Raw genomic sequence first — 25,119 nt, forward strand, 5'->3', positions numbered from 1 at the left:
GGGGTCCCCACATTGTGAGTGCATGGCTGCAAATACCCTTGGGTCCTTACTGCTGTGATTGCTAAAGCAGTGCAGACTGAAGACTGGCACCCAACTGCCCCAATGGCCTTAAGTTTAGACTTAGGATTGCCAACTGTCCAGTATTAGCTGGGACATCCCATATATTGGTTTGTCCCATACGGGACCGCCCTCATCCCGTATTTCCCACGCTAAGGTAGAACGTTCCTATGAAAGCGTTCGTAAGCCGAAATGGCGTAAAGCGCAGAAGTAATTACCATTAATTTATATGGGAAACATTTTTGAGCATTCCCAGACCCAAAAAATAACCTACCAAATCATACCAATAACACATAAAACCTAAAATAACACTAACATATAGTAAAAGCAGGAGTGATATAATAAATACACAGCCTATATAAAGTAGAAATAATGTATGTACAGTGTATCAGAATCGGGAAGATTAAGCCAAAAGCGATTTGTTAAAAAAAATCGGCACGTATGCACATGTGCACATCACGCATGCGCACACAGGTGCCCGTGCAAGGCTTCATGGTCATGGTAGTCTTTCTCGGGGTAAACACGTGTCCCGTATTTGATTGCTACTTTTGTCCCTTATTTGGGAGGGAGAAAGTTGGCAACCCTATTTAGACCACAATGACAGATCTTCCCTGTTCCTAAAATCTTTGTGGTCAGGGACACTTGCCAAACGCTGAAGCACATTTAATTAAAATACATCCATTTAAGAACACATTCAACTAGTACAAAGAAATTCACCAAAACATTAATTAAAACAAATATTTAAAAACAAAATCTTAGCTTTGCTTCTCTTTTCCCTGCAGATCAGATGAATGGGACTGCACTAGTGGTGCCAGCCATGGCTGGTGTGGGCCCGAGGAGCCAGGTACAAAGGGCATCCTACTCTGCTGTTCAGACACACACACACACACTCACACACACGAGGAAGCTGCTGACACACGTACTGGAGCTAGCTGGCTGGCTACAGAATCACCGTGTTAGAAAGCAAGCAGGGCCATCAGGATCCAGGCCGGTTTGCAGTGCCCCTTCCTGCTGTCGGCCACGATTAATTAAGAGAGGCTGGATATTTCTTTTAAGAATGTATTTTTTTTGGATTTTACTAACATTAAATCAAACATTGAGAGTTATTTTAAGGTTGGTAAAAACTCCTTATGTTTTACCTTTCTCAATAACACTTCTTCCAAGTTCAAGGCGAAGTTTATAAAGAGGGTCTTACCTCTGCCTTTACTTTTTCGAGCTCTGCTTTCAGCAGTTCCACCTCTTTCTTCAGGTTGTCAATTTGAAGGTCTCTGCATGAACAATGCACAAAAGGAAATGTCAAACTCAAGCAGAACATCTTTTGCTGAACCCAGTCATTCACTCCCAAAGCTCAGCTTACCGATCATCCGTCAGAAAGCCATTATTAGTTGGAGGACCAAAAGCAGCATCAAAAATATCCACATCCACCAAATTCTAGAGGAAAAAAAAGATATTCAGCTTTTTAATATGCAAAAGTCTCAACTTCTTAAAACCTATGAAAAGGAGCAAGCAGCATCATTGTAGACCCACCACACCCTGGACATCACCTGTTCCAACTCCTTCCTTCTGGTAAGCACTTTAGATCACTGTATGCCAAGACAAATAGGTACAAGAACAGTTTCTTTCCGTATGCCACCAGTTTTATGAACACTTGAATTTTAGTCTATTATAAGCCAAGTCCACCTGTACATACACAAGAATGCCTCATTGTATATAGTTCACAATTATTTGCACTTTTTGATTCTGTACAGCGAGAGCTCAAGGAAACCGCATCAAATTCCCTGCATGTGTCCACATACTTGGCGATAATAAAGGATTCTGATTCTGAAAAGCTGAAAGGGACAAATAGCTCTCATCCTTCAAAATTCATATTGTTCTCACCCCTCTTCTAGCCCCTTTGAACATCGAGACCTCTCCCCTCCCACATATCTGTTCCGCTGACCATCCCTGGATTTATTCAAAACACCACTGCCAGCCAGGACTTCAACTCAGGAAGGAAAGTTGATCTTAAAGTAGGTTCAAGGATCAGCACAACATCAGGGGCTGAAGGGCCTGTGCTGTGTGGTAATGTTTCTGTGTTTCTGTAATTAGTGAGAGGCAAAGTTTTAAACTTGGGATAAGAAAACAATCTGCGCAAGGGTGCTTACGTCGTGGTTGGATGATAAGGCCACTGCAACAATTTTGACTTATTATATCGTTTCAGTTTGGACTTCCCCACCGGTATGGTCGATAGATGGGCGGAATCAGAATTGCTGCCACTGGGAATGCAAAGAAATCGCTGTCCATGCGAGGGGAGGGATAACAGAGGGCTGGTTGGGCAGGTATCATAATCACAAGGATCAACACAAATTCCAAACATCCCTTTGTGGGCTCCTCTGGACAATGGTGCTCTTCCTGGAAAACGCAGAGCAATTTTACACAATGCATTAATCCTCTTCAGGGCCTGAATCCACGTCAGAGCAAAAATGACTTGTACATGTTTGTGTGCAGCCTGCATTGCCAGGGAATGAAACACCACTGGAGCCCAGATGATACAAGTGAGCTCTGACTGTTGTACTTTCATGACTATCTTGCATCATGGGTGACACAACTAACATGTCAAAGTAACACGCTCTGACTCCGACCCCAGCCCAAAGCACAAAAATGGAACTTGACTACAGACATTTCTGAAGGAGTTACTGAAATGCTCCGAAATTTTAAAGCTCAAAGTAAAATTTATTATCAAAGTCACCATATACCACCCTGAGATTCATTTTCCTGTGGGCATACTCAGCAAACCTATAGAATAGTAACTGTAAACAGGATCAATGAAAGATCAACCAGAGTGCAGAAGATAACAAACTGTGCAAATGCAAATATAAATTTATAGCCATAAACAATGAGAACATGAGATAATAAGAAAAAGAGTCCTTAAAGTAAGATCATTGGTTGTAGGAACATTTTAATGATGGGGCAAGTGAGTGTAGTTATCTCCTTTTATTCAAGGGCCTGATAGTGGAGGGGTAGTAACTGCTCTTGAACTTGGTGGTGCGAGTCCTGAGGCTCTTGTACCTTCTACCTCATGGCAGCAGTGAGAAGAGAGCATGACCTGGATGGTGGATATCTCTGACGATGGATGCTGCTTTCCTATGATAGCATTTCATGTAGATGTGCTCAATCGTTGGGAGATCTTTACCCCATTATAGAGATCAACATGTTGGCATCAAGTGGAGCCTTGTGTGCTTCAAGGACTCCAACATGTGACGCCAACTCAGGGCCTCCCACGTTGGAATGGCTGTGAATGAGATGCCAGACAAAGACTGATCCAACCCCAGTGCCGGAACAGACAGACTCTCATCTGCCACTCCTGGGCCAAGCCATATGAAACAACAAACCCTATTATATACTGGGCCAAATCCACTACCTTTACTAGGATTTTCTGTTCAAATGCATTGGTGTTCCCATAAACTATAGTGCTGTTTTTTTGCCACCAACGTAAATTCAACACCAATAGTACAAGTACTCCCTGTGCTCTCTAGGGTTCTTGCTCAGTCCTGGTCTCTGAGTGGCTGCCCTGAATTGGTAGGGTCCTAGCCCAAGTTATACTGTAATGTGCTCACACAAGGAATTAAACAAAAGGTCTGTGTATGTGTTAATGATATTCATTTAGGCTTATGTTAACATCTGGTAATGTTGAATAAACTCTTCTCGGGCTTCCAGCCAGGCACAGGTATCAATTTTAACTGATGTTTCGAAGACAAACTCTGCTATCCTCATCAGGGGTGATGCCTGGGCATGTCTAGTCCGGTGGGATTTATACCCCCCTCGTCCGTCCCTCCTGATTGGTTAGTCCTTAGCCAATCAGTTTTCCGCTGTCCCACCTATTTACAATCAAATTCCAGTTCTTACTTAGAGTGCGATTTGTCGTTATTAAAATTCTTTTTCTCTAGTCTTATTTCAACAGCTTCCTTCACCAGGTAGTCCCAAAATCCATTGGCATGGCACAGTAGTTTTGTGCTGTCGAAGTCAATCCTATGGACATTGTGAATGGAATGCCAATTTCTCCGGGTAACCCAAATAAACACATCACCAGGATCCTGAACAAGTAACAGATTAATACCATCCACAAACACGCAAGGAAGCTCAAATATCAGCTTATGCGACGTTAAAGATGACCTGGGACTCAGGCTGGCTGGCGTTTACAAGAGTCCCTGTGAATGTGGAGCAGCATATATCGGCGCAGTGGAAACCCACATCAAGCAGCACAGGAGGTGTATCCGTTTGGGTTACCTGGAGAAATCGGCAGTAGCAGAATATTGCATCTGCAATGGCCACAGGATTGTCATCAATGGCACAAAACTACTGTGCCAAGCCAGTGGCTTTTGGGACGGCCTGATGAAGGAAGCCATTGAAATAAAACCAGAGGAAACTAATCTTAACAAAGCCAAAGGTCTCTCTCTAAGTAAGTCCTGGAATTCGATTGTAAACAAGGTGGGACAGCGGAAACCTGATTGGATGAGGGCTAACCAATCAGGAGGGAGCGCACAACGGGGTATAAATACCACCGGACTAGACAAGCCCAGGTATCGTCCCTGATGCAGATGGCAGAGCTCGTCATTGAAGCACCAGTCAAAATCGATACCTGTACCCGGATGGAGGCCCGAGAATTATTTATTCTTCTTACACACTCAGAAAGCACTTGATCCTTTTTCATCTTGCAATGTTCATGCTGCTGCTGCAAAAAGCTAGTTCAATGCCTTATGTAGATATACACCTATGGCAATAAACTTGAACTTTTCTCAGAAGGATGCAAAAAGGAGGTCGAGCTATCTCCAGTGCCCTGGCAAAAAGAAAATCAGCCCTCACCTATTACTTGTTTAAAAAAAATTATATGGCATGATCCAATAGTTATTTGTGGGTTCTTTGTAGTACAGCAGTGACCCCATTTCAAAAATACTTCATCCTTTTCAAGGACTCTTTAGTAAGACACAACATCAATGCATATCTTACTTTCCTCCTTACTGATCTAAATCCTTATTAAGTTGCTATTATTGTATTCGAAAGCACTCCTCCCCTTCACGCCTCAGCAGCCTAACGAGGTCTGTCCTAAAGCTTCATCTTGATTCATTTTCTTACTTTTGACGTCTCAAGTTGCATGTGATTAAGTCTGTCGCATGCTGTTTCAGGCAAACAAAAATTCCCTGCCAGAAGGATCTTCTTGGAAAAGACTTTCGCTTACCTGGGATTCAACCACAGGAGCGGCAGAAACCTCTACAAGACTTTCGGATTCCTCAATGTCATCCGCTGGGGCTTCATCGGGAATAATCACTACTGGTTTCACGTGCTCTGCCAGGGCAGAGGCTCTCAAAAAGTTTGGAGGACTCTTTCAAAGCAAAAGAAAACACATGATATATATCTGAATATTGTCCAAAGGTATTGATAATCCAGAGCAACACACAAAATGCTGGAAGAACTCAGCAGGTCAGGCAGCATCTAGGGAAATTAATAGATGGTCAACATTTCAGGCCGAGACCCTTCTACAGGACTGAGAAGGAAGGGGGAAGATGCCAAAATAAAAATTCAGGGGGAGGGGGAAAGAGGCTAGCAAGAAGGTGATAGGCAAAGCCAGTTCAGCGGGAAAGGTCAAGGGCAAATGGAATGTTGGGCTTCATTGCTAGAGGGGTTGATCTTAGGAGCAGGGAGGTTATGCTGCAACTGTACAGAGTACTGGTGAGGCCGCACCTGGAATATTACATGCAGTTCTGGTCTCCTTACTTGAGGAAGGATATACTGGCTTTGGAGGCAGTGCAGGGGAGGTTCACCAAGTTGTTTCCAGAGATGAAGGGGTTAGATTATGAGGAGAGATTGCGACGCCTGTGATTGTACTTGCTGGAATTCTGAAGACTGAGAGGAGATCTTACAGAAAGAAATAACATTATGAAAGGGTTAGATAAGATAAGAGGCAGGAAAATTGTTTCCACTGGTAAATGAGACTAGAACTAGTGGGCATAACCACAAGATTTGGGGGGAGTAGTTTTAGGACGGAGATGAAAAGGAACTGATTTTCCCAGAGAGTGGTGAATCTGTGGAATTCTCTGTCCAATGAAGCAGTGAAGGCTGCCTCAGTAAATATATTTAAGACAAGGCTGGATAGATTTTTGCAGAGTAGGGGAATTACGGGTTTTGGGGAAAAGGCAGGTAGGTGGAGATGAGTCCATGGTCAGATCAGCCTTGATCTTATTGAGTGGTGGAGCAGGCTCGACAGGTCAGATGGTCTCCTCCTGCTCCTATTTCTTGTGTTCTGATGGAGAAGAAAGAATCTAATAGGAGAGGAGAATGGACCACAAGAGAAAGGGAAGGAGGAGGGAACCCAGGGGGAAGTAATAAGCAGGTGAGAAGAGGTAAAAGGTCAGAGTGGGGAATAGATGAAGGGGATGGGAATATGTTCATCAGAAGGGGAACAATCCATCTATGGCTCTATGAGTTATACGTGAATCCGAGTTTCTTTCTATAAATGCGTCATGATTCCCACATCTGGTCGCCTCAGCAAATGATAGTTGTCCATGAAGAATATCCTGGTAGCTGTAACACAGGAGCATCGATTGTATCCCAAACCCAGATGATGAGAATGAACTTGAGAGGACAATTTCCCTCATCTTGATTCAGGAGAGATGGGAAGGAAATGCATTTAATCAAAGCACATGCTGGCTGAACATGCAGAAATGCCAACATCATTAACAGAGAAAGTTTTGATTTACTTTAATCTATGCAGAAAGAAATTAAAAAAAAAATATTTTGCTCTGCAAAGCAGCAGGAAATGGGTAACACTAACCACCTTCAGAAGCTGCAAAGGAGTCTGCATTAATTTTTCAGCCAATGAAATTGAGGTCACTAGTTTATAAGTTAAAACAAGCAGATAAGAGCCTTCATTAGGTAATCATATCACACTAATATTCTAAGAAATCCCATACCTCAGGTAATTTTGGGATTTGGATGAGACGCTTGAAATATAACATGTCACGAGATCGGCTAAAGAAACTTCTTAAGCTGCAACAAATTAAAAAGATGGAAAAATTAAATTGTCTGTGGATGTCCATAATCACTGTATAAAAAGTGCATTATAATGTATTACACATTATCCACCAAACGGTACCTTCCCCCAAATCTTTCCAAAGACTTTTACAATCTCCTTCATCAAGTTCCCACCCACTTTTGTGCTATCATTAAATATCAGGACTCACACCCAAGTCTATTTAAACATACATAGTACAAAGGTAAATTTGGCAATAATTCACTGCTTAAGCAATAAGATTGTCATTCAAGTGCCAATTGATGATTCATGACATAGCACAATTTTCCCAGGCATAGCATGCTACAGGCCAAATGTTTTTTTTTCTTTTTTTTACTGCCTGTTATACCACTGGCGTTTAGGGCAGCAATGCAAGTCCTCTCAGGGCTTCCTTCATCACGTTAGTAGCTTCCTCTCGGTGTTCACTACTGTCAGTCATGCAAGTCCTGGGTGGAGACTCAGGAATACCGTCACACTCAAATGTGGAAGGTTTCTTCATTGCTGTTTCTGTAACAATTTGTTATCCCTGAGCTGAACCTCCAAAGCTGGACCATTCTTAGTCTGTCCTCTACCCTTTGACCTGTTCCACATGCGAGACCCCACCAGGAGCCAAAGCACAAGACCCTGACTCCAGCCAACATAGCCCTCGGGGTCATTAAGGCATGCAAGCCTCCAAACCCTACGACAAGGCTGTGGTCCTCTTGGAGTACTAATGTTGGTACATGGGAATAACTTAGAGGAGTATTCGTTGGTTAGCATAGACATGATGATCCAAGGGGCCTGTCTGTGTGCTGTATGACTACAATATCACCCAGGTAAACAAGCTCAGTCTGAGAGTAGGTATAGACTTCATTGTTTGGGGCAAGATAGCCGTATAAAGCAACTTCTGGCACAACAATTACAATCTATTTACACTTTGTAGCACAATTCTACACAAAAGACAGCATAAATGTACTGTATAAACTTCCCCTCCCTGTTATTACTTTGTTCAAACTTAGAATCAGTCTGCAGGAGATTAGAAGAAACTTTATAAATTACAGAACATTTATTTTTCACCCATCGCTCCAGCCAGAGAACCCTCTGCTGTTTGTTAAAGTTATCAACAAGTTCTTTAGTACCTGTGAAATTCGTCATAGAATCGATCCCTATGTCCTTGCAAAGTGTCTGCTGGAAGACCTGGTAAAGAAGGCACACAACAATGCATGAATAACAACACTCTCACTTACAGCTCATACGGTAATTTAAAGCCTCCAGTACCAGCAAGTTATCAAACCCAAATTTGTTGATTAGAACAGAGACATCCTTTCAATAATTCACAAATATATCACACATGGTTTTGGAAAGCTTCACGCCAACTATTACACTACAGAGACTAGGTGTAAATGAGCATCTTGGAAACAGAGGAAAATAAAATAAAATTTGGTTGAAATTAATTTCAAGTTTATTGTCATCTGACTGTGCATATATACAACTAAACAAACGACATTCCTCCGGACCACAACACACCCATAATATATATACACAGCACATAAAACAAAATATTACCACAAAAAGAAGTTAATAAAATATAATTCAAAACGCATGTGAAGTGTGCAGCACGGGTAAACAGTGAACTGCTCGCTGTCCTAGTGACGGGAACTCAATGGTGGCAGGGTGTTCGTTAGTCTCACAGCCTGGGGGGAAGAAGCTGTTGCCCAGTCTGACAGTTCTGGTCCTGATGTTCCTGTATGTCCTTCCTGACTGTAGTGGGTCAAAGAGATTGTGAGATGGGTGGTAGGGATCCTCGACAATGCTTTGAGCCCCTCGTATACAACGCTCCCAGTAATTGTCACAAATAGTGAGGTGGGAGATCCCAGTGATCCTCCTGGCAATTCTTACTGTCCTCCATAGGGGCTTGCGGTCCGATGCCTTATATTTATGTACCATACAACAGTGCAGCCAGACACCACACTCTCGATGGTGCTCCTGTAGAAAGATGAGAGAATGGGGGCAGGAAGCCTTGCACACCTCAATCTCCTCAGAAAGCGTAGACACTGCTGTGCTTTCTTGACTAGTGAGGAGGTGTTGTGGTGCCAGGCGACATTGTCAGTTATGTGTTCACCAAGAAACTTCGTGCTCTTCACTTTTTTACAGCGGAATCATTGGTGTGCAATGGACAGCAGTCAGCCTTTGCCTTTCTGAAGTCCACAATTATCTCTTTTGCCTTGTCCATGTTGAGACTCAGGTTGTTGTTCTCACACTGTATGACAAACCTCGCCACCTCCTCTCTGTATGCCGACTCATCATGGTTGTTGATGAGGCCAGCCATTGTTGTATTATCAGCGAACTTGATGATGCGGTTTGGGCTGGATCTGGCAGTGCGGTCGTGAGTCAGCAGCGGGCTGGGCACACGTTCCTGGAGGGCACCAGTGTTCCGTGTGATAGAGCCTGACCCTCCGACTGAATGGCATCTTACCGTCAAGATCCAGTTACAGAGAGGGGTCTTGAGACCCAGCGAGGACAGTTTACCCATCAGCCTCTGGGGGATGATCATGTTAAATGTGGAGCTGAAGTCAATGAACAACCTCCTGGTGTATGAGGTGGAACAGGATGGAGTGGAGGGCCAAGGCTATGGCATCATCAGTAGACTGGTTTGAGCAGTAGGCTAACAGGAAAGGGCCCAACGTAGCTGGAAGGTGGGATTTTATACGATCCGTTACCACCCGCTCAAAGCATTTCGTGACTGTTGAGGTTAGTGTCACTGGGCGGCATTGTCGTTCTCTCGGGCGCCGGTACGACGGTGGCTGCCTTTAAACAGGTGTTTTGAGCACAAGAGATTCTGCAGGTGATGGAAATCCTGAGCAACACACAAAATGCTAGAGGAACTCAGCAGGTCAGGCACAATCCATGGAGGGGAATAAACAGTCGGCATTTCAAGCCAAGACCCTTCATCAGGAATCAACGGCAACAAAAGCTGTATTGATTTTGCCAAACAAGACCCATAATTATACAGTCTGGGAAAGTTAGTGCAGTGGATTATTAAAAAGAGGAGAATGTTAATAGTCTTGAGTTCTCTATTAAGAACAAGTTTGTTCAGTGCAAATAGTGATGGTGAAACTCAGTGATTGTGACATAAATGCAAATGCACTAAACAATAATTGGATTTACTGCCTTAATCTCTTCCAAAATGCATATAAAACATGTCCTGTAAGCTAATATTTAAACAACAGAGCTGGAGGTGATTCTAGTCTCTGCACTAGATATTCAGGGAGCAAAGTCTGCACATGGCCCCGCGCACGCGCGCACATGCACACACACACACACACACGCACACACACACACACACACACGCACACACACACGCACGCACACACACACGCACGCACACACACACACACACGCACGCACACACACACACACGCACGCACACACACGCACGCACACACACACACGCACGCACACACACACACACACACGCACGCACGCACACACACACACGCACACAAAAGGATGCACATAACTGCAATTGATATTATTCTCAGTCTGAATGTTTTAAAAAACTGACTTTGCTTTAAGTTTCCATGAATTACAGCCTAAATAAGATTTTAAAAGAAATAAAAATAGCCTTTCATCTGAATTCTTAAGAATTATTTTTATTGAGCATTTTCCATTTGCAGACATATTGGAAAAGCAAAATTGATAAAATTTGACAAATAATTCCATACAAAATATTACTGTATCTTTACTTATGGGTTTCCTTATTTTATTCATAGTTCTGACAATTACAATTCCTGCATCTCTGGGTATGATTACAGCTTATATTGTGTTATCTTGGTGACATTACAAAGGAAGGTGTCTGTGTGTGTCTGATTTCTCTTTCCCTTCCTCAAACTTTTTTTTTTGTTCTTTTTTTTTCCCTGTTTGCGCGATTTTTACTTCCAGGGCGCCAACATCACGGGCGACCCTAATAGCAGCTCTCATTGAAAATGATGGAAAACATCATTCTACGTCTATAGGCACTGAAAACTTCACCCAAATTAAGGGGCCACAGTCAGTTACGACCTTATGGGGGCCCTCAAGAAAGATCTAAAACCAGCCCCATTTTCTTTCTTGGAGTAATAATTAAGAAAGCAGAAGAGATAAATCCAACTTTTGCTGTTGCCTCAATTTGGTGATGTAACACTGGTCGTCATAGTAATTTCAATGCTCTACCGAAGAGGACTGACAGTATCTATTACATTGTCAGAGAAACTCTTCTGGGAAAAGAAGGGAATACAGGCAGAGCTAGGACACCAAGACGTTGACCCCATAAGCACTTCCTCACTACTTTTATTTTTATTTTTGCACACTTATGTATTTAACAGTTTAATTATATATATATATATATATATATATATATAAATATATATATTTACTGTAATACAGTAGTTTTTCTATTATTAAATATTGCATTGCAAGACAATAAACTTCACAACATATGCCGATGATACTAAACCAGGTTTTGATTCTGTCTCAGTGGGTGGGGGCAATATGGTCTGTGGAGGGGAGGGGGAGAAACTGAGCCGAGAGGGGGAGGACGGGGAAAATGACGTAAAACCAGATCTGAGCAGATGAATGCAGTTGCCTTTGAAGAGCGCCATACTCTGTCACACATTCCGTGGGTGTGCCACAGCATAACATTTTGTTGTGAGACATTGCGGACTGGCCAAACCAGATTTTCCAGAGAGCTCCTTTCAGCTTTCAAAGAAAGGTCAAACTGACAAACAAGTCTGCATATGTTGGAATCTGGAACAAAAGAATTCAGGTTGCTGTAGAGGGCAGGATGGAGGTGACAAGTGGAATCAGATTGGAGAGTGGGAGAGGTGTTACCCTCCCACACACTCCCCTGTCCACCTGGATTTCTTCTTCTATTCACCTTTAAATCTGTTCCCTGGATTCCTCTGCCCATCGTCCCCTCTACATCTGGCCCCATCCTATCAGCTGGCGGCATGTTTCCAACTCCACCCCTCGTATTGCTATTTATTGGCAATCTCTCCTCTCTCCTGCAAAGTCAGTTTATACTCTTTTGCCAGCACGGGCAGAGGGCCACAGTTAATTAGCGTCCTGTTGGCTGAGAGTAAACAATCATTTTTGGAAAAGCCTCACATTCATTTAACATGAAGTGCACCCAATCGTCGTCTAAACTGACCCATCCCACACTGATTTCAGAAGGTATCTGAGCCACAGCTATAGTGTTACAAAATTACAGCAAGCAAAGCTTTTCCACCATCACCTCTGTCTCCAGGTCTACTTCATTGTCAAGGATTCCCACACTTTTCGCCAATGACCCCTTCTCTCGCTTTAAGCCCTCCTCCTCTTGGACACCTGCCTGCTGCCTGCTCTGGATCTTTTCACCTTAACTGCCAACAGGACGTTACTTATCTCATATTTACGTCTCCTCCCTCCTTTTCCATCCTGCCCCTGTCTGAATGCACTGCTCTCTCCACAGTAATCCGAACCTCACCAAATACCAGGACCTCAACATCTTCCTTCACCATCACTGGGTCTACGACCTGGACCACAACATCTCCAGGTCATAGACCCAGTGATGGTGAAGAAGGATGTTGTGGTTACTCACAGAGTACTGGCAGGTAGGGTGCTCCAGGTTGTAGACCCAGTGATGGTGAAGAAGGATGTTGTGGTTACGCACAGAGTACTGGCAGGTAGGGTGCTCCAGGTTGTAGACCCAGTGATGGTGAAGAAGGATGTTGTGGTTACACACAGAGTACTGGCAGGTAGGGTGTTGGAAGGGGTGAGCAGTTTCAAGCACCTAGGCATCAGAGGATCTCTCCAAGATGCAATCACAAAGGTGGCACTTCATTAGGAGTTGGAGAAGATTTGGTATGCCACTAAAAAACTCCTGTAAATTTCTACAGATGAACGATGGAGAGCATTCTGATTGGCTGCATCGCAGCCTGGCACATGATTGCAAAAGGCAGCAGAGGGCTGTAGACACAGCCAGTCCCACTGTGGGCACAACCCACAGATACAGCTCTTAATGATAGCGGAGTCAAGGGATATGGGGAGAAGGCAGGAATGGGGTACTGATTGTGGATGATCAGCCATGATCACAGCGAATGGCGGTGCTGGCTCGAAGGGCTGAATAGCCTACTCCTGCACCTATTGTCTATTGTCTAAGCCACCCTGCCAGAGAATATATTCAGGAGGTAGTACCTCAAGAAGTTGGCATTCATCATTAAAGATCCAGGACTTCATATTATCAGCAAGGTGAAGACCAAAGCCCAATATTTTAAGAAAGCTTCTTCTCCTCTACCATCAGATTTCTGAACGGTCCATGAACAATACATTGCTATTTGTCTTTTGTATTATTTATTGATTTTTGTAACTTAGAGCAACTTTTATGTTTTATACTGGGTGCCTCAAAACAACAAATTTTATAATAAATGTCACTGATAATAAACATGAATCTGCGATTGTGTAGATTAATATCTGTTCACTAGATTCAGACAATCTATTAAATTCCTGCTTGCCTGGTGACAGAATTTACAAAGAACCTCTTTTGTGTTGGACAGGAGGATTAGGGATCTGGGTGGAAAAATGCAAGCCTAATTTTGTAAGCATACAGACCTTTGGTTCTCCATCATGGACATCTATATGCCCTGTGAAGCCTATTTAGGCTGATTATGAGCGTTCTTGTGCGAGCATAAGTGTGGGCACGTGGCCAAGTGGTTAAGGCGTTGGACTAGCGATCTGAAGGTCGTGAGTTCGAGCCCCAGCCAAGCCAGCGTGTTGTGTTCTTGAGCAAGGCACTTAATCACACAGAGTTCTGCGATGACACTGGTGCCAAGCTGTATGGGTCCTAATGCCCCTCCCTTGGACAACATCAGTAGTGTGGAGAGGGGAGACTTGCAGCATGGGCAACTGCCGGTCTTCCATACAACCTTGCCCAGGCCTGCGCCCTGGAGAGACTTTCCAGGCGCAGATCCATGGTCTCGCAAGACTAATGGATGCCTTCTCTGTGCGAGCAAGGAGAAGCAGAAAACACCATCACCCTGGCTTCTCCCTGTTCAACGCAGGCATCTAAGTTCCTATGAAACCAAAAACATTACAAAAATTCTGTCTGGCAAAAATTTAGGTTTAGAAGGCCATTGTATTCCAATATTGCACCACGACACACCAACTTGAAGTATGGCAAGGAACATAATCTCCTCATTAAATGCATTTCTCTACGTTTTCCCCACTGTGACTTTTTTTTTAGCAAAGTGCTGCCGGACTGAATGCAAGAGGTCACCATGGCTACAAGGAAATCTCTCCAGTCTCCAGTCATAACCAAACCACACTGAGCTCACAAAAAACTTTGACCAGCTACTTGTATTCCAGATATAGCAGCATTGCTATTTGTAAAGCATCATCTTGGGAACATAATCAGCCCCTTTCCACATGGACAGCATCAATATTTGCCATGTTCCATCAACTTATTCAAGAAGACAACGAGGCTACTCATAAAGCACTCTTGCCTTGAACTTGCTATATTCCTGTATATGCATTTGAAGAAGGTGAACTATGCAATCAAAGGTGACATCCTTCAGAGAGTTCACAAAATTATTTCTTTTACCGCTTCTTCTTCTTCTTCCTTCCAGTGTGATTCTGCTACTATTGGAACCTGTGATTTCCATTCTGGCGGTGTGTTTTCAGGCCAACAGAGCGGTCAGGGATTTTCTCGTCTCCCGGGGAGTCCGGTGAGGATTCCAGCAGTGTGTGCAGCCTGGAGAAGGGACGCGAGCCCAAGACCGACCAATTCTCACTGATTGAAGTGTCGAGCACGGTTGAAACCAACGAGGACGAGAGCAGAAGGTGACCGGGTATTCAGCACCATCTGCCTGCTTCTGGACTGGCCTCTCTCTCTCTCTCTCTCTCTCTATCCTTCTCACTCGTTGCTGCCGGAATCCTGGGTCTTGGGCAAGGTTTAATCAAGGCAGTTTATGGTTTGGACCCTGCAGTTCAGGTTTCTGGTTATTCCCCTTTTCGGTTGCTATTTTGTCCGATTTTGATCGGGGCAGACCGGCTCTGCGGTCTGCAGTCAATGACCAACAGTGTTAAACTGAACTAAACCGAACATCCCTGGACTATTCCATGACCCTGTGGTTTGCCATTTGCGTGATTTATTGTTTTGCGCGGTGGGTGTTTGACGTTTTCTTTGAATGGGTTCCATGATGTTTCTTTGTTTCGTGGCTCCCTGTGGGAAGATGAACCTTAGGGTTGTATTATGCATACATACTTCAATGATGAATGTATTTCAAGTGTTTGAATATGCATACGCAATATCTCCTTACCCTGTGCAGTCTATCCACTTGAACGGAGTACCTCCTGAAAGCTGGTCTTATAGTACCCAACCTAACTAACCAACCAGTGCAAGAGCAGCTTAACAGAGCTCCACTTGGTTAAAGCACTGGGAGTAGCTTTTTCTGTAATCTGTTTACCGAGCTAGCACTGAACACTTTTTTTTCCCTGTTATATAAGCTGTCAAACTAATGATATGTTTACTGCAAAATTAATGTGTAAATTAATGTTGTGGAAAGGTTTTCTCTCAACATGTTGTGCAATGCAATTTTATTAGGCTTATCTGCAACGCAACTTTATTTATTCATCTGCCCTCAACAAACAAATCTCAAATATTAAGGGCTGATATTAGATTCCAAATATTAATATTTATGGAGGAATAACATCTCAAGGCACTTTGTAAAGGTGCAAGGAAAAACTGAATGAGACATGGGTACAGTATGTAAAAGGGAAAACAAACTGCTATGGACACGTTTAAAAGGAGAGGTTAGATCTGGAGTTAGAAAGCCCAATCCAGTTCTGATCAAACCCCAGAGCTGTGTGGTTCATCGAGAGGTGATGAGCATGTAATCAGTGGCAGACTGCAAGAACCAGAATGGCCAGACAATTTTGCCTCATTGTACAATGAGATGGACCCTTGACCTCGCAGATTACTTCATTAATATCTTGCACTTTATTGTTTACCTGCACTGCAATTTCTCTGTAAGCTTTTATGATTTATTCTGCATATTATTGTTTTACCTTATTCTACCTCAAAGCACTGTGTAGTGACTGGATCTGTACGAACAATATGCAAAACAAGCTGTTCACTGTATCGTGGTACATGGGACAATCATAAAACAACATTAATACCATCCGGTCCATCTCCTTTATCTACCTTCAGGCCTCTCGCCTTTCCCAGCACCTCCTCCTTAATGATCACCACACTTACCTCTGCCCCAACTCTCCTTCAATTCAGGCACATAACTGGTGACTTCCATGGTGAAGACTGATACCAAGAACCTCATCAGTTCCTCCACCATTTCTCTGTTACCCACTGTCATTTCCCAGTGATCCAACATCTACTCTTGCCTCTCTCCTACCTTCTACACATCCAAAAAAAAAATTAGATCCCCTCTCCTTCTTCCTTGGAATAATCTTTTCATACCCTGGGCTAGTTTTTAAAGTCTGCCACGAGCCTTGTGGCCCATCAGGCTGGTGCTTATGCCGGTTTCCGTGGCCTGAAGCAACTGAGAGTATGAGACTCCCCCCACCCCCGGATAGGATGCCAGTCTATCACGAGGTTAACCCCCAGCATTTTTTTGCTGGTACCCATTCTCAGCTGGGTAGACTGGAGCATTGTGTAGTTAAGCGCTTTGCTCAAGGACACACATGCTGCCTCGGCCGAGGCTCGAACCCACAACCTTCAGATCGCTAGTCCAACGCCCTAACCACTTGGCCACGCACCTCACATGGGTTAGTTTTCCCTCATATTTAATCTTCCCCCTAATAACATCCCGAAGTTGTCTTCTGTTGATTTTTAAAGGCTTCCTAATCTCCTGGCTCCCCACTTTGCCATACCGTATGCCTTCTCCTATGCTTTTATACTATCCGAGACTTCCCTTGTCAGCCCATGAATGCCTCTTTCTCTCCTTAATATGCTTCTTCTTCCTTGGGATAAAATTCTACAGTCTCCCCCAAAATTATTCCCAGAAATTCCTGCCTTTGTTAGGGATTGGGTGTATTTAAGGCAGAGACTGATAGGTATCAGAGTAGCCAGGGCATCAAAGGTTATGGTGAGAAGGTGGTCGAGTGGGACTAAATGGGAGAATGGATCAGCTCATGATAAAATGGCGGAGCAGACTCGATGGGCTGAATGGCCGACTTCTGCTCCTTTGTCTTATGGTCTTTGTTGCTCCGCTGTCTTCCTTGCTAGGGTCCCCTTCCAATCCACTTAGGCCAGCTCTTCCCTTATGCCTCTGTAGTTCCCTTTACTCAGCTGTAATACAATCACATCCAATTTCAGCTTCTTCCACTCAAACTCCAGAGTTTGGGATGAAAACACTCTGCCTTAAGTCCTTTGGTTTATTAAAAGGACAGTAATATGAAACTGGCCATCCAAAAACCACAGGGCTTCCAAGCATTATTTCTGCACTGAAAAATCACACAAGACACCACCACTAATAAAGGGAAATACTCCAGGGGGATTATTAATGGTGTCAGCAAAACTTAATTGAGATTCCTATCCAGCAATGATTAAATGGCTTAAAACCTGATTAATATTCTCTGCAATACATTTATTTCGCAGTTCCTAGTTTCGCCAGGCATTTAAAAAGTGCTACAGCTTCACTGGGTACTTACATGAATGGAGCTTGAACATTAACTTTACAATGTAGTGATACAGGTGGCTGCAGTCTTGAATCACCTGAATGAGAGGAGCCAGTCGACACTGACCAGATGGTGTCTGTGATACTGCGTACGAAGTATCCAGTGACCTGAATACTAAAAATAAGTGCAGAACAACAACGTTAAAATGAGTGCTGTGTTGCTACCTAGTTATTACATTGCGTACTGGGGTCACAGGATGTAGGGGAACAGATTGGACTATGCCACATTAATTTTAAAAGGGCCATTAAATCAGAGAGGGAAATGAGAAACGAAAGTTGGTAAACAAACCTAGAAGCCTAGGTTTAATTCATAATCTTGCACAATCAGCTCCAGATAAAATGACCTGCTTCTATTTAACCATCTCTGGTTAGGTTTACATGGAAAAATACTTATGTGTATGATGTGAATAGAAATGGACCATTGTGCAATTGGTTCTGTAAATTGGACAGCTCAGCCAACATCAGATGCATTGCTGCAACACACTGAAAATGCTCCAGGAACTCAGCAGGCCGAGGATCCCGGCTCGAAACGTCGACTGTTTACTCTTTCTCAGTGGATGCTGCCGGGCCTGCTGAGTTCCTCCGGCATTTTGTGAGTGCTGCTTTGGACTTCCACAGCATCTGCAGACTTCTTCGTGCTCGTGAAACACATTGCTGTCCTCGTTCCAGGCATTGCACGCCACAATTACGCTCGGGGCAAATTAAGCAGAATCTATAATTGTAACTCACACCACTGATCTGACTAACAACCGTGCACAGCCGTCAGTTCCCCCCCCATCATTTTCACATTCAGATTTAGATTTATTTATCACACTGAAACATTGAAATGTGTCACTCCAATATTCCTTGCATTTTAAACAGCTTAAATGCTTACAACAGAAAAATCCTCAATGAACCAGCAGCTCATACTGACAGGATATGACTTTTAAACCACAATTACCAAAGCACCTTATCCAACCAAAAGGACGTGCTGTTCAAACTTGCAGAGCAGGAAGCCAAAACAAGAGAAAAATCAGCAGATGCTGGAAATCCGAGCAACACACGCAAAAATGCTGGGGGATCTCAGCAGGACAGGCAGCATCTATGGAAAAAAAATTTCCATAGATGCTGCCTGGCCTGCTGAGTTCCTCCAGCATTTTGTGAGAGCAGCAAGCCTGAAGTTTTTATCCCTTATTTAAGAAAAATTAACTGACCATACGGTAAATTTGCATTTGGATAATTACATCCTAAGGCATCTCATAGGAGCATAATCAAGAATTTCACAGCCAGCTAAAAGTGCTGGGAAGTGACTGAATGCTTGGTTAATTAGTCGGTATGAAGAAACGACATGGAAGTAGGGAGAAGTGCAGACGTAGAGTGGTTTGAAAGCATTCTATGGAATAGGACATTTCTCCTCCTGTGTATGTATGTGAGAATAAACGGGCTTTCACCATGCCCATCGTGGTTAAATAACCAGCTGATGCCCTCTGTAAGTCTCCTCTGAGCAAGGAGATGATTCAATGCCAACACCCACAGAACTAGAGAGGAAGATCAGCCGACTTCAACCCTCAAAACTTTTCCCTGTCAACATTTTCTCAAGCTCCGTCAAGATGTTGTATTTATTCCACTATTTATTTACAAATACAGCCGTTTCTTAGACTCTTACTCTTGTCAATGGATTAAAGCTCCTGACAATCTCATTCTTCTCTTCATTGGCCCTACCCGGTTACATTTGCCGAAGTAAGCCCATGGTGTTGAACAGAAACCTTGATAACTACCACCTAGTGGCTGTAACATCTACCACCATAAGACTATAAGACCTAGGAGCAGAATTAGGCCACTCAGCCCATCAAGTCTGCTCCACCATTTCATCATGGCTGATCCCGGATACCACTCTACCCCATTACACCTGCCTTCTCGCCATAACCCTTGATGCCCTGACCTATCAGAAGACTATCAATTTTCGCTTTAAATATACCCACGGCTGTCTGTGGCAGAGCATTCCACAGATTCACTACCTTCTGGCTAAAAAAGATTCCTCCGGTGTGTACCGGTGTCATGGTACACACCGACTCCAGCGCCCTAGACACTGCAATGTTAAAGATTAAAGTCTTAGTATTGGAATTACAATCTGCTCAGGGCTATGCACTTGGCTCTATTTTAGGTTCCTCTCTTCCTTTCGATTTGAAACGCCTCAAACTGGTTTCTAACCCGATAGTTAAATATACCTTACGTATTTGGTTTCAATTCAGAAAATTTTTCGATCTTAACCAATTTGGGCTAGCGATCCCTATTTTAGGTAACATATTTTTTCCTCCCTCTTTCACGGATCGTGCGTTTCAAATTTGGAAGACTAAGGGTATTTCACGGTTTTTGGATTTATTTTTAGATGGTTCCCTTATGTCTTTTGAACAATTATCTAATAAATATAATTTACCAAGAATACATTTTTTTAGATATCTTCAAGTTAGAAATTTCCTAAGTACTATACTTTCTTTCTTTTCAATGCTTCCTCCTACATACATTTTAGATACTATAATTAACCTTAATCCATGTCAGAAAGGTGCAACGGCTATTATTTATAATATTATTATGAAACTTAGGAAAGCTCCATTTGATAAGATTAGGTCAGATTGGGAACAAGAATTGGGTTCTATTATTTCCATGGATGACTGGGGGCAGATTTTACAATTAGTCAATACTTCCTCTATCTGTGCTAAACATTCCCTAATTCAATTTGAAGTTGTTCATAGAGCACATATGTCCAAAGATAAATTAGCTCGTTTTTATTCTCATATTAATCCTTTCTGTGATAGATGTCCGGGGCAGATAGCTTCCTTAACTCATATGTTTTGGTCTTGTCCTACTCTGGAAACTTTTTGGAGAGACATTTTTAATATTATCTCAAAGGTATTGAATATAGATATCTCTGCTCATCCTATTACTGCTATCTTTGGACTACCTAAAATTTCCAGTAATCTTTCCCCTTCAGCCCGTAGAATGATTGCATTTCTTACTTTAATGGCGAAAAGATGTATCTTAGAACATTGGAAAGAGCCTAATGCTCCAACTACCTTTTTTTGGTTCTCCCAGACGATATTATGCTTAAATTTGGAGAAAATTAGAAGTAATCTTTATGATTCTTCATTTAAATTTGAACAGACCTGGAGATCTTTTATTCAATATTTTCATTTAATGTAATTTTTTTTTCTCTTTTGTTTCATATTTATATTCCCTTCTTGCTTTTTTTTAACTGGTTTTAATGGAGGTCAGGTTTGAGGACGTGATTTTAAGTTTTTTTAACTCTATCTGTTTCCAAGTTAGCCCATTGCTTTGCTTTGCTTTTAGTTTAGTTGCTCGGTGGGTTTTTTCCTTTTCTCTATTGATATATATATAAAATTAGTATACTATTATTTTACCTTATTATTTTATTGTTAAATTGCACTTTGTATCAATTTTTTTCTGTATTAATATCTCCTGTAATTTCTAACAGTGTATTAGTGCTTATATGGTTTACCTTTTGTATACTTATTTAATAAAAAGCTTTAAAAAGAAAGAAAAGAAAGTCTGTCACGAGCCTTGTGGCCCATCAGGCCGGTGCTTATGCCAGTTTCCGTGGCGTGAAGCGACTGAGAGTACAAGACTCCCTCCCCCCCCACCCCCCAGATAGGACGCAAAGTAAACCTCCAGCATTTTTGCCAGTAGTCATTCTCAGCTGGGTAGACTGGAGCATTGTGTGGTTAAGTGCCTTGCTCAAGGACACACACACTGCCATGGCTGAGGCTCGAACCCACGACCTTCAGATCGCTAGTCCAACGCTCTAACCATTTGGCCACACAACACTGCAATGTGCCTACCACTAAAACAGGTCGACGGCAGACACCATTTCCCTAGCCATACACTCATCTCTCAGACACCTCTGTCACACTATTATTTATCAACTACAGTTCTGCCTTCCATACTATGATTCCAAGCAAACTCATCACCAAACTCCAGAACCTGGGAGTTAATGCCTCCCTCTGCAACTAGATCCTTGGACATTCTGATTAGTGGTCAACAATCAGTCAAGATTGGCAGCAACACCTCCACCACGATTATTCTAAACACTGGTGCCCCACAAGGCTGTGTCCCCAGCCCCGTTACTCTACTCTCTGTACGCTGACAATCGCATGGCCAGTTTCTTCTTGAACTCTTGTTTTTGCAGATGATAACCACTGGACCGTGTCGCATATCAAATAACGATGATTCAGAGTACAGGAAGGAGATAAGAGAGCTTAGTGACATGGTGTCATGACTACATCGTCAGTAAATGAGCAGGTCGTTAGCTTCGGAAAGGGGGGAAGGGGTGGAGTGCAATTGCTCCTGACCACATCAACACTGTTGAGGTTGGGACAGTAGAAAGCTTCAAGTTCCTTGGTGCAGACGTCACCGACAGCCTGTCCTGATCCAATCGCCCTGACGTCATGGCCAGGAAAGCACACCAACATCTCCACTTTATGAAGAGGTTAAAGAAATGTGCTATCTTCTCATTGACTCTTAACAATATTTATCGATGCACCACAGATCCGCCTAGGTGCAAACCAGCATAGTGCGGTAACTGCTCTGCGTGTGACTGCAAGAAAGTTGCGGACAAAGCGCAGCACGTCACAGGAGCCAGCCTCCCTCCCCGTGGACTCCATCTGTACTTCTTGCTGCCTCAGTAATGCAATGATCTTACCCACCCTGGACATCCTCTCCCATCAGGCAGAAGATCCAGAAGCCTGAAAGCACATACCACAAGGCTCAAGGACAGCTTCTATCCTACTGTTATTAGACTCTTGAATGGATCTCTTCTGCCATAAGATAGACTGCTGGCCTCACAACCTACCTGGCTACGACCTTGCACTTTATCATTTGCCTGCACTGCTCTCTTCCGGTAGCTTTTACGCTTTATTCCGCATTGTGATTGATTTGCCTTATTCTAGCTCAGTGCACTGTGTAATGGTTTGATCCGTATGAATAGGATACAAGACAAGCTGTTCCATCAGACCATAAGATACAGGAGCAGAAGTAGGCCGTTTGGCCCATCGAGTCTGCTCCACCATTCAATCATGGGCTGATCCAATTCTTCCAGTCATCCCCACTCCCCTGCTTTCACCCCATACCTTTTGATGCCCTGGCCAACCAAGAACCTATCTATCTCTGCCTTAAATGCAGCTGCTCGTGGCAACAAATTCCACAGATTTACCATCCTCTGACTAAAGTAATTTCTCCACATCTCTGTTCTAAATGGACGTCCTTCAGTCCTGAAGTCGTACCCTCTTGTCCTGGACTTCCCTACCACGGAAAATAACTTTGCATTGTCTAATCTGTTCACTGTGCTTTGAAACATGCGGCAGGAACAAACCAAGAGCAGTAGCAATGGAAAACCTTTATTCAAATTGATTCAGCAACAGGATTTATCCCTGCCTTCACCGAAGACAGCTTTGATATAAAAGTCTGTTACGGAATGGACTCCTGATTAATAGACCATTAGAAAGTTAAAACTCGTGGGATTAATACAAACCAGGCTCCCGTGCTACATCATTTTTACAACTTGCAGATTTTTTTTTGAAAAATCTATACTTCCCGGCCAAGAGTATATTCTTACAAGCAGGTCCTAAAATCTTGCTCCCTTTTTATTGGTCACATAAGGTGCCAATAAATTAGTAGTCCAAACAAGGGCATATTTTAGCACACCTACAAGACATTCTAAATAAACTGACAGCCTTCATTGTTTAGAGAGAACAGCTGAGCCAACAAATGGCTACACTGCAAACATTAATTAATGCTAATTAATTAATTAGAGATTAATGTAAATGGATTAATCCTAACCAATGATAACGTCAGGGATACCTGAGGCCTAGTCAGTCCACAATACAGAACTGCTTGGACTGCTGTTCAGATTATACGTTGTGTCATAATGGAAAGTGCAATGGTGAAGGAGTGGGTGGGGGACAACAATTGCAATAAACATCTTCACAAGAAGATGCTTGTTGCAATGACTATTGCTTAAAAAGTCTTTTCAGCGCATTTTCTAGATTACTATGCAATACAGGTGGTGTATAGCAAACTTCTTTCAGGACGTCTCTGCGACCAGCTCCTGACAATTCGGCGTTACATAACGATGGCTAATCTATTGTCAATCACCTTATCACTTTACCCACATCACCTTCTTTCTGTCCCCTCATTCACCCACTCCATCTCATTGCATCTCCTCCCCCGGCTACTTCTATCTGCACCCCCCCCCACCTCACCTCCTTTATTTGGTTCCATGCTCCCCCTTTCTCTGCTTTCAGATTCCAACATCTGCTGCCCTTTACTGCCTCCACCCGTCTCCTAACAGCCTCTGCCACTATTTCCACTCTTCTCTGCTTTGTATGCCCACCACCCCTTCTCCGCACCCCTTTACATGGGCCACCGCCCCTCTATCTTTCACTACAGATGAAGTGGCTCAACCAAAGCCCTTGTCCATCTCCCTCTGCAGCTGATGCCTCACCTGCTGTGCTCCTCCTGCTCTTTGCTGCTGTTCAAGATTCCCGAATCTGCAGTCTCCTCTCTCTGTAATGTCAACCTGCCATATCCTCCAAAAGCGCACAGGGCCCTGCGGGTGCACCCGATCTTCCTGGAGCTTTCACTTTTTCACGCCCCGTTCGAGTAAAAAGTATTTTTGCACTGCAACTTACTGAAAGTCTTAAACTTAATACATGGCTCAACTGGGCTTATCGGGGAGGGGGGGCAATGAAACTGAGTGTTTCCCCTTGATTAGATAGTACAACATTAAGAAAGACCGAGGAACAACGGGGAAGGAGGGTGAATTCTTGTCAAAAGTCAGGTACAGAAGTAAGACTGTAGAGAGCTGGAAGTGTGGGTGGTAAAGGAGGAACAACTGCCTCCCCCCTCACCCCCCATCACTGTTGAAGCTGAGGTACATTTTGGGAATTTATCAACTGAATAAGCGAGTCCCAGAGATGAAACTCCTCAGTTTCTGGGCTACAGATGCCAAATTTCGCTGCAGTAGTAATTGCCATGTTGTTAAATAGACATATAGATCATTGGCTACCAGCCTTCTGTGTCAAATTAATCGTCAATCAAGGTGAAAATCCAGCTGAACGGCTATGGGTAAATAAAGTATTTTAAGTAATCAATGTGTATTTACACCCCATTAGACAATAAACACACCTGTCATTAATAACAAAAAGATCAATTACAAATTCTAAAATGAGAAACAAATAAAAGTGAATATTCTGGAAATCTGAAATTAAGATATTCACAACATGAGAAAAGCTGCAGATGCTGGAAATCCAGAGCAATGCACACAAAATCGATTTCCAT

At 43.1% G+C, this 25,119-nt stretch overlaps 1 protein-coding gene across 2 annotated transcripts in view; it reads right to left on the minus strand.

Annotated features, from left to right (window-relative positions):
* Nucleotides 1-25,119, minus strand: part of LOC134338457 (huntingtin-interacting protein 1-related protein-like) — a 138,183-nt gene that overhangs the window by 40,813 nt on the left and 72,251 nt on the right. For both annotated transcript variants that reach the window (XM_063034276.1, XM_063034277.1), the window contains exons 8-13: nucleotides 17,762-17,902; nucleotides 8,221-8,278; nucleotides 7,005-7,080; nucleotides 5,273-5,416; nucleotides 1,415-1,488; nucleotides 1,253-1,325 (exon numbers count right to left, since the gene is read on the minus strand). In XM_063034276.1, the coding sequence (XP_062890346.1) occupies nucleotides 1,253-1,325; nucleotides 1,415-1,488; nucleotides 5,273-5,416; nucleotides 7,005-7,080; nucleotides 8,221-8,278; nucleotides 17,762-17,902 (566 nt within the window). The remainder of the gene's footprint in view (nucleotides 1-1,252; nucleotides 1,326-1,414; nucleotides 1,489-5,272; nucleotides 5,417-7,004; nucleotides 7,081-8,220; nucleotides 8,279-17,761; nucleotides 17,903-25,119) is intronic.

This window comes from Mobula hypostoma, chromosome 27 (genome assembly GCF_963921235.1).
Source record: "Mobula hypostoma chromosome 27, sMobHyp1.1, whole genome shotgun sequence".
NCBI lineage: Eukaryota > Metazoa > Chordata > Chondrichthyes > Myliobatiformes > Myliobatidae > Mobula > Mobula hypostoma.